The sequence below is a fragment of the Balaenoptera acutorostrata genome, chromosome 12 (assembly GCF_949987535.1).
Source record: "Balaenoptera acutorostrata chromosome 12, mBalAcu1.1, whole genome shotgun sequence".
NCBI lineage: Eukaryota > Metazoa > Chordata > Mammalia > Artiodactyla > Balaenopteridae > Balaenoptera > Balaenoptera acutorostrata.
The window spans coordinates 64,311,584-64,324,558 of NC_080075.1; the positions used below are offsets into that span (position 1 = coordinate 64,311,584).

Genomic DNA, 12,975 nt, shown 5'->3' on the forward strand with positions numbered 1-12,975 from the left:
ACTGGTTATATTTCCATGAGGTTTTGTTTGCTTCCTTGCAATCATCTGGAGCCTAGTCATGATCCAGTGGAATAATATAATAAGCAGCAGTCATAGCCTTGCTGTTTTTGTCATATAGCTGGGTGAACTGAGTCAGGACTGAGTCCTTGCTTTCTTTTTCTTTTTCTCTTTTTCTTTCATTGAAGTATAACTGACTTGCAATATTATATTAGTTTCAGGTATACAACATAGTGGTTTGATATTTTAATATATTACAAAATGATCACCCAGGGAGTCAGATTTTATCTCAGTATAAGAATACACTTTTTAAAAAGAGGGTGCGTTCTTATTTGATTTGGCTTAATTTATTTTTTATTAAGGTATAATTTACATACAGTGAAATTCACCTTTTTGGTGTTTTCATAAACACATACAGTCTTGTTACTAATACCCTTTGTAGTTAACCCCTCCTTCCCTACTCTAATCCCGTGGCAACCACTAATATGTTTTCTGTTCCTACAGTTTTGCCTTTTTGAGAAAATCATATCAATTCCAGAATCATACAGAATGTAGCCTTTTGAATCTAGGGTCTCCCGTTTAGCATAATGCATTTGAGATTCTTATATGTTGGTGTGTGTCAGTAGTTCATTCCTTGTTCTTGTTGAGTAGTATTCCATTGACTGGATGTACCACTCCTTGGTAACATCACTAGCTACCAAAGTAGGCAAAGGCAGTTGAGTGTATCTGAGGATGGTGTAGAAAGGATTTAGGCTTGCTTATTTATTTATTTATTTATTTATTTATTTATTTATTTATTTATTTATTATTTATTATTTTTGGCTGCATTGGGTCTTCGTTGCTGCACGCAGGCTTTCTCTAGTTGTGGCAAGCAGGGGCTACTCGTTTCGGTGCGTGGGCTTCTCATTGTCATGGCTTCTCTTGTTGCGGAGCACGGGCTCTAGGTGCGCAGGCTTCAGTAGTTGTGGCACGTGGGCTCAGTAGCTGTGGCTTGCAGGCTCTAGGGTGCAGGCTCAGTAGTTGTGGCACACAGGCTTAGTTGCTCCGCGGCATGTGAGATCTTCCCGGACCAGGGCTCGAACCCATGTCCCCTGCATTGGCAGGTGGATTCTTAACCACTGCTCCACCAAGGAAGTCCCTTATCATCTTTTTGAAAGATTCGGCTTCTACCAAATGATGAATTGAAGCTTTACAGGGCCTAGGAGGTTTTCATCTAAAGAAGGTCTTAAAAAAAGAATGCTTGAGGTTTTCATTTAATAACTAGTGAAGGAAATAGATTTGGCTAGGGATTCTTTCTTTTTTTTTTTTTTCCCCTTGTTCCTAAAGTAAAAATTCAGTTTATTCATGTTTATGACACATTACTCAGAAGGCAAAGTGTTTCACATCATAGATTTCACTTCCAGCTCCTTGGAATGTTCATTTCTTTGACTGTAAAGAGAGACTAGACCGGAAAGCCACGTAATGCTTAGGCAACTAAACTAAGGATGGAGCAGGTGGGGTGGGCAGTGCTAACGTCATCCTCCCAGGGATGGGCACAAGGGGGCTGTTAGCCACAAGCTGACTGTGTAGAACTGTTAGCTGGGAGTGCGGAGCAGCCGTCCTGGACCCTCGGGCCATTGTGGGCTTCAGTCATCCCCACCACACAGGTACAGCAGCACTTTCTGGTAGTCGCCCTTGGTGTCTTGCTGAATGTAGTAGTACAGGGACTTGCCATACTTTTTCTTGAATTCAGATCTAATTTTCAACATGTCCACTTCACTGTGGGAGATCATGATTCTAATCAGGACCTTATCATGAGTGCCCTTGCCCTTCATGGAGTCGTACAGTCTGTCAGCAAAATACAGGGGCTTGTTCTGAATGCACTGGACTCAGTTCAGGAAGGCATTTTCCAGGTCTCCTCTGACCTCCTTGTTGATGCTCTCCAGCATGTCATAAGGGCTGTAGCTCTTGTACCTTTCAAATACTTTCTGGAGGCGGCACACACTCCACTTGGTCAGGATGCTGATCCGCTTGGGAACATCAGTTCCTCTCCTCTTCATGCCAGCATCACAGAGATCCCGGGCATCTTGGTCAATCAGTTCATAATCAACGACAGAGCCATCCTCTGCTCTTCGACCCTTCGATAGGCCAACCATCAGCTTGCGGAAGTCACCAGATGTGTCGGAAATGATATCCTTCTCCAGATCGGTCTTGTACATGTCCTTGTCGACTCTGTTGATTTCCTGCAGCTCTTGGTTGGTCCTTGAGCAGATGAACTCAATGAGGGAGTCCTCGTCGGTCCCCAGCCCCTTCATGGAGGCTTTCAGCTCGGAAGCGTCATACTGAGCAAGTGTTTTCAGTAGGCCCAAAATCACTGTCTCCAGGTGGCCGGACAAGGCTGGCTTCATGCTGATGCAAGTTCCTTTTTGGTCCTCCTCTGGTAGGCGAAGGCAATATCCTGTCTCTGTTCATTGCTGTGGTTGGTCAAAATGTTGATGGTGACCTCACCCACACCCTTAGTCTTGATGGCCCTTTCAGTGTTCAGAGCATCCCGCTCAGCATCAAAGTTGGTGTACGCTTTGACTGACCCGTATGCACTTGGAGGTGTGGAGTGATCACCCTCCAAGCTGAGCTTGTAGAGAATTTCATGAACGGTAGACATTTTGAAGGAAGCTGCGCCGGGTGTGGAGCGTCGCCAGATGCAAAGCAGGGATTATTTCTTATCTATCTACTCTTTACCAGATGGGCTGTTTTTTTTTTTTGAACCATCGTTCCTGGGCATTTTGTTCTAATTCTGATGTGGTGCTTCGTAATACTTTTGACTCTTGTATGACTTGATTTGTCCTGAAGGAAAATTCTCAGGTTACCTAAAAATTGGGGAAAAGCCTTTATTTTAGTTCTGAAACTCTCAGGGAAATCTAGTAGCCATAATGAATTTATATTAGAGTTTTGTTATGGAAATTAAACTTAAAAACAGAATTTCCATTGTCCTAAAACATACCTTACAGTGCAGTGTTCTTAATCTTATAAGTTTTTTTTGGACATTTTTAATGAATTGAGATACCCTCTAATGTATATAACGTCAGTTTTTTTATGATTTAATGTTTTCCAGATGAAGGTAATGAAACAGAGGTGCAGCCACAACAAAACAGCCAGTTAATGTGGAAACAAGGTCGACAACTACTCAGACAGTAAGTATCTCTTGAAAGTATCTGCTGTAAATCCCACTACTGGGCATATACCCTGAGAAAACCATAGGTCAAAAAGAGTCATGTACCAAAATGTTCATTGCAGCTCTATTTACAATAGCCAGGACATGGAAGCAACCTAAATGTCCATCGACAGATGAATGGATAAAGAAGATGTGGCACATATATACAATGGAATATTACTCAGCCATAAAAAGAAATGAAATGGAGGTATTTGTAATGAGGTGGATGGAGTTAGAGTCTGTCATACAGAGTGAAGTAAGTCAGAAAGAGAAAAACAAATACAGTATGCTAACACATATATATGGAATCTAAGGGAAAAAAAAAAAAAAAAAGGCCATGAAGAACCTAGTGGCAAGACGGGAATAAAGACACAGACCTACTAGAGAATGGACTTGAGGATATGGGGAGGGGGTGGGGTGAGATGTGACAGGGTAAGAGAGTGTCATGGACATATATACACTCACTACCAAATGTAAAATAGATAGCTAGTGGGAAGCAGCCGCATAGCACAGGGAGATCAGCTCGGTGCTTTGTGACCACCTAGAGGGGTGGGATGGGGAGGGTGGGAGGGAGGGAGATGCAGGAGGGAAGAGAAATGGGAACATATTGTATATGTATAACAGATTCACTTTGTTATAAAGCAGATGCTAACACACTATTGTAAGGCAATTATACTTCAATAAAGATGTTTGAAAAAAAAAAAAAAGTATCTGCTGTGAAAAAGCTTCTTTGAATTACTGTTCCTTTTTCATATTAAATACTTTTTCCCCTATGGAGGAATTTATTTTTTCATTAAATATTAGTAAGAATTATCAAGAATAAGTTCTCTCTCCATAATTTTAGCTTTATCAGGAAGTGTACAGCTTAAAGCTTCTAATTTATATATGCTTAAATTTATAGTTTAAAGAATTCTATACCCTTAAAGTTACTCTTTTCCTTGTACCTTTTATACATGAATATACATATGTTTTAATATAAGTCTAATCATGTAATTTTTGTGTTATGTTTTTAAACTTTATTTTAAATAGATGGAAGAACTTCTTGGATTTTCCAAGTTTGTAAATTTTATGCTAACATATAGTTTCTCCTATAAAATGTGAACTTGAGAGTATAAAGAGGGATCAAAGCTAGGTTGAGGTTCAGATGTCAGGCAGTGGGCTAGACCCACTCACCAGCTCAGTGCCTGACCCTTGCATATCACATTTGAAATTGGTATTTTGATTTGTGCCTCAGTAAAATGAAATTTGCTACCTGGTTTAAACTTTTGGGGTTGCTTGTGAATAGTCTAAACCTGTGGTTTCCAGAGCAGATTGCATGCCAGCCATTTCTTTTGATGATGGGAAGAGAATATTACAGTGTCTCCTTACATCTATTTTTTATCTCCTCAAAGTGAGAAGGAAATGAGACTTCATTACTATTTATTTATTTATGTTTTAAATTTTATTTTATTTATTTATTTTTTATACAGCAGGTTCTTATTAGTTATCTATTTTATACATATTAGTGTATATATGTCAATCCCAATATCCCAATTCATCCCCCCCGACACTTTCCCCCCTTGGTGTCTGTACATTTGTTCTCTACATCTGTGTCTCTATATTTGCCTTGCAAACTGGTTCATCTGTACCATTTTTCGAGAATCCACATATATGTGTTAATATATGATACTGTTTTTCTCTTTCTGACTTACTTCACTCTGTATGACAGTCTCTAGGTCCATCCGTGTCTCTACAAATGAGTCAATTTCATTCCTTTTTATGGCTGAGTAATATTCCATTGTGTGTATGTACCACATCTTCTTTAACTGTTCGTCTGTCAGTGGGCATTTAGGTTGCTTCCATGACCTGGCTATTGTAAACAGTGCTGCAGTGAACACTGGGGTGCATGTGTCTTTTTGAATTATGGTTTTCTCTGGGTGTATGCCCAGTAGTGGGATTGCTGGGTCATATGGTGATTCTAGTTTTAGTTTTTTAAGGAATCTCCATACTTTTCTCCATAGTGGCTGTATCAGTTTACATTCCCACCAACAGTGCAAGAGGGTTCCCTTTTTTCCACACCCTCAGCAGCATTTGCTGTTTGTACATTTTCTGATGATGCCCATTCTAACCGGTGTGAGGTGATACCTCATTGTAGTTTTGATTTGCATTTCTCTAATGATTAGTGATGTTGAACAGCTTTTCATGTGCCTCTTGGCCATCTGTATGTCTTCTTTGGAGAAATGTCTATTTAGGTCTTCTGCCCATTTTTGGATGGGGTTGTTTGTTTTTATAATGTTGAGCTGCATGGGCTGTTTATATATTTTGGAGATTAATCCTTTGTTGATTTGTTAGCAAATATTTTCTCCCATTCTGAGGGTTGTCTTTTCATCTTGTTTATAGTTTCCTTTGCTGTGCAAAAGCTTTTAAGTTTCATTAGGTCCCATTTGTTTATTTTTGTTTTTATTTCCATTTCTCTAGGAGGTGGGTCAAAAAGGATCTTGCTGTGATTTATGTCATAGAGTGTTCTGCCTATGTTTTCCTCTAAGAGTTTGATAGTGTCTGGCCTTACATTTAGGTCTTGAATCCATTTTGAGTTTATTTTTGTGTATGGTGTTAGGGAGTGTTCTAATTTCATTCTTTTACATGTACCTGTCCAGTTTTCCCAACACCACTTATTGAAGAGACTGTCTTTTCTCCATTGTACATCCTTGCCTCCTTTGTCATAGATTAGTTGACCATAGGTGTGTGGGTTTATCTCTGGGCTTTCTATCCTGTTCCATTGATCTATATTTCTGTTTTTCTGCCAGTACCATACTGTCTTGATTACTGTAGCTTTGTAGTATAGTCTGAAGTCAGGGAGTCTGATTCCTCCAGCTCTGTTTTTTTCCCTCAAGATTGCTTTGGCTATTTGAGGTCTTTTGTGTCTCCATACAAATTTTAGATTTTTTGTTCTAGTTCTGTGAAAAATGCCATTGGTAGTTTGATAGGGATTGCATTGAATCTGTAAATTGCTTTGGGTAGTATAGTCATTTTCACAATATTGATTCTTCCAATCCAAGAACATGGTATATCTCTCCATCTGTTTGTGTCATCTTTGATTTCTTTCAACAGTGTCTTATAGTTTTCTGCATACAGGTCTTTTGTCTCCTTAGGTAGGTTTATTCCTAGTTATTTTATTCTTTTTGTTGCAGTGGTGAATGAGATTGTTTCCTAAATTTCTCTTTCTGATCTTTCGTTGTTAGTGTATAGGAATGCAGGAGATTTCTGTGCATTAATTTTGTATCCTGCTACTTTACCAAATTCATTGATTAGCTCTAGTAGTTTTCTGGTGGCATCTTTAGGATTCTGTATGTATTGTATCATGTCATCTGCAAACAGTGACAGTTTTACTTCTTCTTTTCCAATTTGGATTCCTTTTATTTCTTTTTCTTCTCTGATTGCCGTGGTTAGGACTATGTTGAATAATAGTGGCGAGAGTGGACATCCTTGTCTTGTTCCTGATCTTAGAGGAAATGCTTTCAGTTTTTCACCATTGAGAATGATGTTTGCTGTGGGTTTGTCATATATGACCTTTATTATGTTGAGGTAGGTTCCCTCTGTGCCCACTTTCTGGAGAATTTTTATCATAAACGAGTGTTGAATTTTGTCAAAAGCTTTTTCTGCATCTATTGAGATGATCATCTGGTTCTTATTCTTCAGTTTGTTAATATGGTGTATCACATTGATTGATTTGCGTATATTGAAGACTCCTTGCATCCCTGGGGTAAATCCCACTTGATCATGGTGTATGATCCTTTTAATGTGTTGTTGGATTCTGTTTGCTAGTATTTTGTTGAGGATTTTTGCATCTATATTCATCAGTGATACTGGTTTGTAATTTTCTTTTTTTGTAGTATCTTTGTCTGGTTTTGGTATCAGGGTGATGATGGCCTTGTAGAATGTGTTTGGGAGTGTTCCTTCCTCTGCAGTTTTTTGGAAGAGTTTGAGAAGGATGGGTGTTAGCTATTCTCTAAATGTTTGATAGAATTCACCTGTGAAGCCATCTGGTCCTGGGCTTTTGTTTGTTGGAAGATTTTTAATCACAGTTTCAATTTGATTACTTCTGATTGGTCTGTTCATATTTTCTATTTCTTCCTGGTTCAGTCTTGGAAGGTTATACCTTTCTAAGAATTTGTCCATTTCTTGCAAGTTGTCCATTTTATTGGCATAGAGTTGCTTGTAGTAGTCTCTTAGGATGCTTCGTATTTCTGCGGTGTCCATTGTAACTTCTCCTTTTTCATTTCTAATTTTATTGATTTGAGTCCTCTCCCTCTTTTTCTTGATGAGTCTGGATAAAGGTTTATCAATTTTGTTTATCTTCTCAAAGAACCAGCTTTTAGTTTTATTGATCGTTGCTATTGTTTTCTTTGTTTCTATTTCATTTATTTCCGCTCTGATCTTTATGACCTCTTTCCTTCTACTAACTTTGGGTTTTCTTTGTTCTTCTGTCTCTAGTTCCTTTAGGTGTAAGGTTAGATTGTTTATTTGAGATTTTTCTTGTTTCTGGAAGTAGGATTGGATTGCTATAAACTTCCCTCTTAGAACTGCTTTTGCTGCATCCCATAGGTTTTTGGATCATTGTGTTTTCGTTGTCATTTGTCTCTAGGTATTTTTTGATTTCCTCTTTGATTTCTCCAGTGATCTCTTGGTTATTTAGTAACGTATTGTTTGACCTCCCTGTGTTTGTATTTTTTACGTTTTTTCCCTGTATCTTATTTCTAATCTCATAGCGTTGTGGTCGGAAAAGATGCTTGATATGATTTCAATTTTCTTAAATTTACCAAGGCTTGATTTGTGACCCAAGATGTGATCTATCCTGGAGAATGTTCTGTGTGCACTTGAGAAGAAAGTGTAATCTGCTGTTTTGGGATGGAATGTCCTATAAATATCAATTAAATCTGTCTGATCTATTGTGTCATTTAAAGCTTGTGTTTCCTTATTAATTTTCTGTCTGGATGATCTGTCCATTGGTGTAAGTGAGGTGTTAACGTCCCCCACTATTATTGTGTTACTGTCGATTTCCTCTTTTATAGCAGTTAGATTTGCCTTATGTATTGAGGTGCTCCTATGTTGGGTGCATATATATTTATAATTGTTATATCTTCTTCTTGGATTGAACCCTTGACCATTATGTAGTGTCCTTCCTTGTCTCTTGTAACATTCTTTATTTTAAAGTCTATTTTATCTGATATGAGTATTGCTACTCCAGCTTTCTTTTGATTTCCATTTGCATGGAATATCTTTTTCCATCCCCCCACTTTCAGTCTGTATGTGTCCCTAGGTCTGAAGTGGGTCTCTTGTAGACAGCACATATATGGGTCTTGTTTTTGTATCCATTCAGCAAGCCTGTGTCTTTTGGTTGGAGCATTTAATCCATTCATGTTTAAGGTAATTATCGATATGGATGTTCCTATGACCATTTTCTTAATTGTTTTGGGTTTGTTTTTGTAGGTCCTTTTCTTCTCTTGTGTTTCCCACTTAGAGAAGTTCCTTTAGCATTTGTTGTAGAGGTGGTTTGGTGGGGCTGAATTCTCTTAGCTTTTGCTTGTCTGTAAAGCTTTTGATTTCTCCGTTGAATCTGAATGAGATCCTTGCTGGGTAGAGTAATCTCGGTTGTAGGTTCTTCCCTTTCATCACTTTAAGTATATCATGCCACTACCTTCTGGCCTGTAGAGTTTCTGCTGAGAAATCAGCTGTTAACCTTATGGGAGTTCCCTTGTATGTTATTTGTCATTTTTCTCTTGTTGCTTTTAACAATTTTTCTTTGTCTTTAATTTTTGTCAGTTTGATTACTATGTGTCTCGGCATGTTTCTCCTTGGGTTTATCCTGCCTGGGGCTCTCTGCACTTCCTGGACTTGGGTGGCTATTTCCTTTCCCATATTAGGGAAGTTTTTGACTGTAATCTCTTCAAATATTTTCTTGAGTGCTTTGTCGCTCTCTTCTCCTTCTGGGGCCCTTATAATGCGAATGTTGGTGCATTTAATGTTGTCCCAGAGGTCTCTTAGGCTGTCTTCATTTCTTTTCATTCTTTTTCTTTACTCTGTTCTGTGGCAGTGAATTCTACCATTCTGTCTTCTAGGTCACTTGTCTGTTCTTCTTCCTCAGTTATTCTGCTATTGATTCCTTCTAGTATGTTTTTCATTTCAGTTATTGTAGTGTTCATCTCTGTTTGTTTGTTCTTTAATTCTTCTAGGTGTTTGTCCTTTAATTCTTGTAGGTCTTTGTTAAACATTTCTTGCATCTTCTTGGTCTTTGCCTCCATTCTTTTTCTGAGGTCCTGGATCATCTTCACTATCATTATTCTGAATTCCTTTTCTGGAAGGTTGCCTATCTCCACTTCATTTAATTGTTTTTCTAGGGTTGTGTCTTGTTCCTTCATCGGGTACATAGCCCTCTGCCTTTTCATTTTGTCTGTCTTTCTGTGAATGTGGTTTTCGTTCCACAGGCTGCAGGATTGTGGTTTTTCTTGCTTCTGCTGTCTGCCCTCTGGTGGATGAGGCTATCTAAGAGGCTTGTGCAGGCTTCCTGATGGGAGGGACTGGTGGTGGGTAGAGCTGGGTTTGCTCTGGTGGGAACAATTCAGTAAAACTTTAACTTCCTTGTTTGCTGTTGGGTGGGGCTGCATTCCCTCCCTGTTGGTTATTTGGCCTGAGGTGACGCAGCACTGGAGCCTGCCAAACCTGCTGTTTGGTGGGGCTAAAGGTGGACTCTGGAGGGCTCATGCCAAGGAGTACTTTCCAGATCTTTAGCTGCCAGTGTCCTTGTCCCCCCGGTGAGCCACAGCCACCCCCTGCCTCTGCAGCAGACCCTCCAACACTAGCAGGCAGGTCTGGTTCCATCATCTGTGGGGTCACTGCTCCTTCCCCCTGTGTACTGACACGCACACTACTTTGTGTGTGCCCTCCAAGAGTGGAGTCTCTGTTTCCCCCAGTCCTGTCGAAGTCCTGCAATCAAATCCCGCTAGCCTTTAAAGTCTGATTCTCTGGGAATTCCTCCTCCTGTTGCTGGACCCCCAGGTTGGGAAGCCTGACGTGGGGCTCAGAACGTTCACTCCAGTGGGTGGACTTCTGTGGTATAATTGTTCTCCAGTTTGTGAGTCATCCACCCAGCGGTTGTAGGATTTGATTTTATTGTGATTGCGCCCCTCCTGCTGTCTCACTGCGGCTTCTCCTTTGTCTTTGGATGTGGGGTATCTTTTTTGGTGAGTTCCAGTGTCTTCCTCTTGATGACTGTTCAGCAGTTAGTTGGGATTCCGGTGCTCTTGCAAGAGGGAGTGAGCGCACGTCCTTCTACTCCGCCGTCTTGAACCAGTCGCTCCTCCGGTCTCAGTTTTTCAAAGTTACTAGATTTTTTTTGCAACTTTACTCTACTTTCCTCATAGTAAGTACAGCGGTGAACCATATAATAAAATTTTGTAAACTTGAGCCACAGTCATCCCAAAGGCCCTCATGAGCTCCAGTCTCCAGTGAGTTCTGTCTCCAGCTGAATTCAGTCTCCAGAGACTTCATTACTATTTAATAAATGGGTTTTCACTTTGGTCTTAAATGTGATTTATGCATTTTCCTTTTATAAATAAATAAATTCTTAAAGTGCTTATTTTGTTTTTTTGGTTTTTTTTAATGACAAGTGGTTATCATAGTGAGCAATCCAAGAAAAAATTTTTTTAATTAATTAATTTATTTTTGACTGTGTTGGGTCTTCGTTTCTGTGCGAGGGCTTTCTCCAGTTGCGGCAAGCGGGGGCCACTCTTCATCGCGGTGCACGGGCCTCTCACTATCGTGGCCTCTCTTGTTGCGGAGCACAGGCTCCAGACGCGCAGGCTCAGTAGTTGTGGCTCACGGGCCTAGTTGCTCCGCGGCATGTGGGATCTTCCCAGACCAGGGCTCGAACCCGTGTCCCCTGCATTGGCAGGCAGATTCTCAACCACTGCGCCGCCAGGGAAGCCCTCAAGAAATATTTTTTAAAAGACTCGTAATCTGCCTCTCAAAGGTGACATTTTATTGATGAATAAGGAAGTAACTATTTAGTAAAGCCAACTTATCTATGGAATGAGCAGTTTTGGAAACAGTTATATATGATGTGATTTTGTTGCCAAAGTGAGTTATGTATCAAGTATTATTTGTTAAAAATAGAAAAGCATAATACCTTTGTGTTTGCAAGAACCAACTGATTAAAATCAGGAACGTTTGAAATTTACTATCCAAATTTTAATCAAAAATTTTCTATAGGTACTGGATAGGATTGAAAAATGAGTACCTTGACTTGATAGGATACATTTATTCCATTTTGGTCACATGTCTTTGTGAGGTATCTCTTTGAGCTATAATAACTCTTAATACCAGATCTTAAAATAACGTGATCTTAGATCAGACTGGTTATCTTTTTGATCTTTGTTTTCTCTTTCATCTCATAGACTTGATACTTACCTCTAAGTTAATGCTTATAAGTTAATGGTAGACATTTGTCTATCATGTTTATTAATGACATTATTAGTGGCATTTGCCTTTTTCATGTTCTCGCCACTACCACTTTTCATCTTTTTTGGTCATCTTTGTTGTTAATAGATACTGAGTGCCTTCTATATGCCAGACACTGTTCTAGGTGTGTCTCTTTTAGGAGAAGGAAAACTAAGGTTCAGGAGAATTAATGTTACACAGGAAGAAGGTGGAAGAAATGGGCTTTGAACCCAGGTGTAACTCTCCATACAAAGCCTATTCTCTGTTTTCTATGCTACTGCCTCTCTGCAGCACACACACACCTGTGCACCCACTCATCTCACATCCCACAGTTGAGTTGTGGTCTATTTTTATTTTAGAGTTGTCGTCAGGATAGAAGCTTCCCTTCTGTGGAAGTGACTCTTTGGAATATACTGTCTTTTTTATGTCATGGAGGAAACCATATATGCTAGAAACTTTGTATGTCATGGAGATATATGCTAGAAACTTTCTCTCTAGATTTCAATTTATCCAATGATAGTTTAATATCAGAAGTGTAAAAAGACTATTGTTTATTATAGTTACTATTATAAAATAGTAATTCAGTAGAATCTGAGAGTGAGTTTACTCCAACCCTGCCTAGAAGAAAGAATGTGCTATTAGGTATATTAAGGAATAGCTTCTTCTTATGATAAATGAATGGTGTATTGTATAGTTCTTTGATTTTTCTCAGTGACCATAGAGGCTGGTACTGCAAGAGACAGCTCCATCTGCAGCTGGAAGATTATTTATTAGCAAGTCTTAGTAGCATAGTACTGTACTGTTAAGACTTATGCAGGCATATGAATTTAAAGAAATGTTTTTATTTACATATTCAGTAATAGAATACTGATTCCAATATGACTGAATTGTAAAGATCCTCTTCACACACAGGTATCTACAGGAGGTGGGTTACACAGATACTATTCTAGATGTGAAATCCAAACGAGTGCGAGCTTTGTTGGGCTTTTCAAGTGATGTCACTGACAGGGAAGATGACAAAAATCAGGACTCAGTTATAAATGGCACAGAGGCTGAAGTTAAAGAGACAGCAATGATTGGGTAAGTATTTTGTCTGGAAAGTGGTTTGGCTGTAGTTTTAGTTCTTATTAATGTTTTTGGCTTATGGGTGACACTTGTGATACTTGTACTTTTAGATACTGCTACAGAAGTAATTTAATGATAAAGTTTAATAAAAAAATTAAAATTTTATTTGGTAGAAGATAACACCATAGGGATTAGAGTTATCATTTATGATTACTTTAAGAATATTTTTATTTAAGATTTTTTAATTG

At 39.0% G+C, this 12,975-nt stretch overlaps 1 protein-coding gene and 1 pseudogene across 3 annotated transcripts in view; one reads left to right on the forward strand and one right to left on the reverse strand.

Moving 5' to 3' along the window:
- STRN (striatin) overlaps nt 1-12,975 on the forward strand; it is a 113,822-nt gene that overhangs the window by 52,054 nt on the left and 48,793 nt on the right. For all 3 annotated transcript variants that reach the window (XM_057558131.1, XM_057558132.1, XM_057558133.1), the window contains exons 4-5: nt 3,089-3,167; nt 12,575-12,742. In XM_057558131.1, the coding sequence (XP_057414114.1) occupies nt 3,089-3,167; nt 12,575-12,742 (247 nt within the window). The remainder of the gene's footprint in view (nt 1-3,088; nt 3,168-12,574; nt 12,743-12,975) is intronic.
- LOC103008959 (annexin A2-like) lies at nt 1,512-2,653 on the reverse strand (annotated as a pseudogene).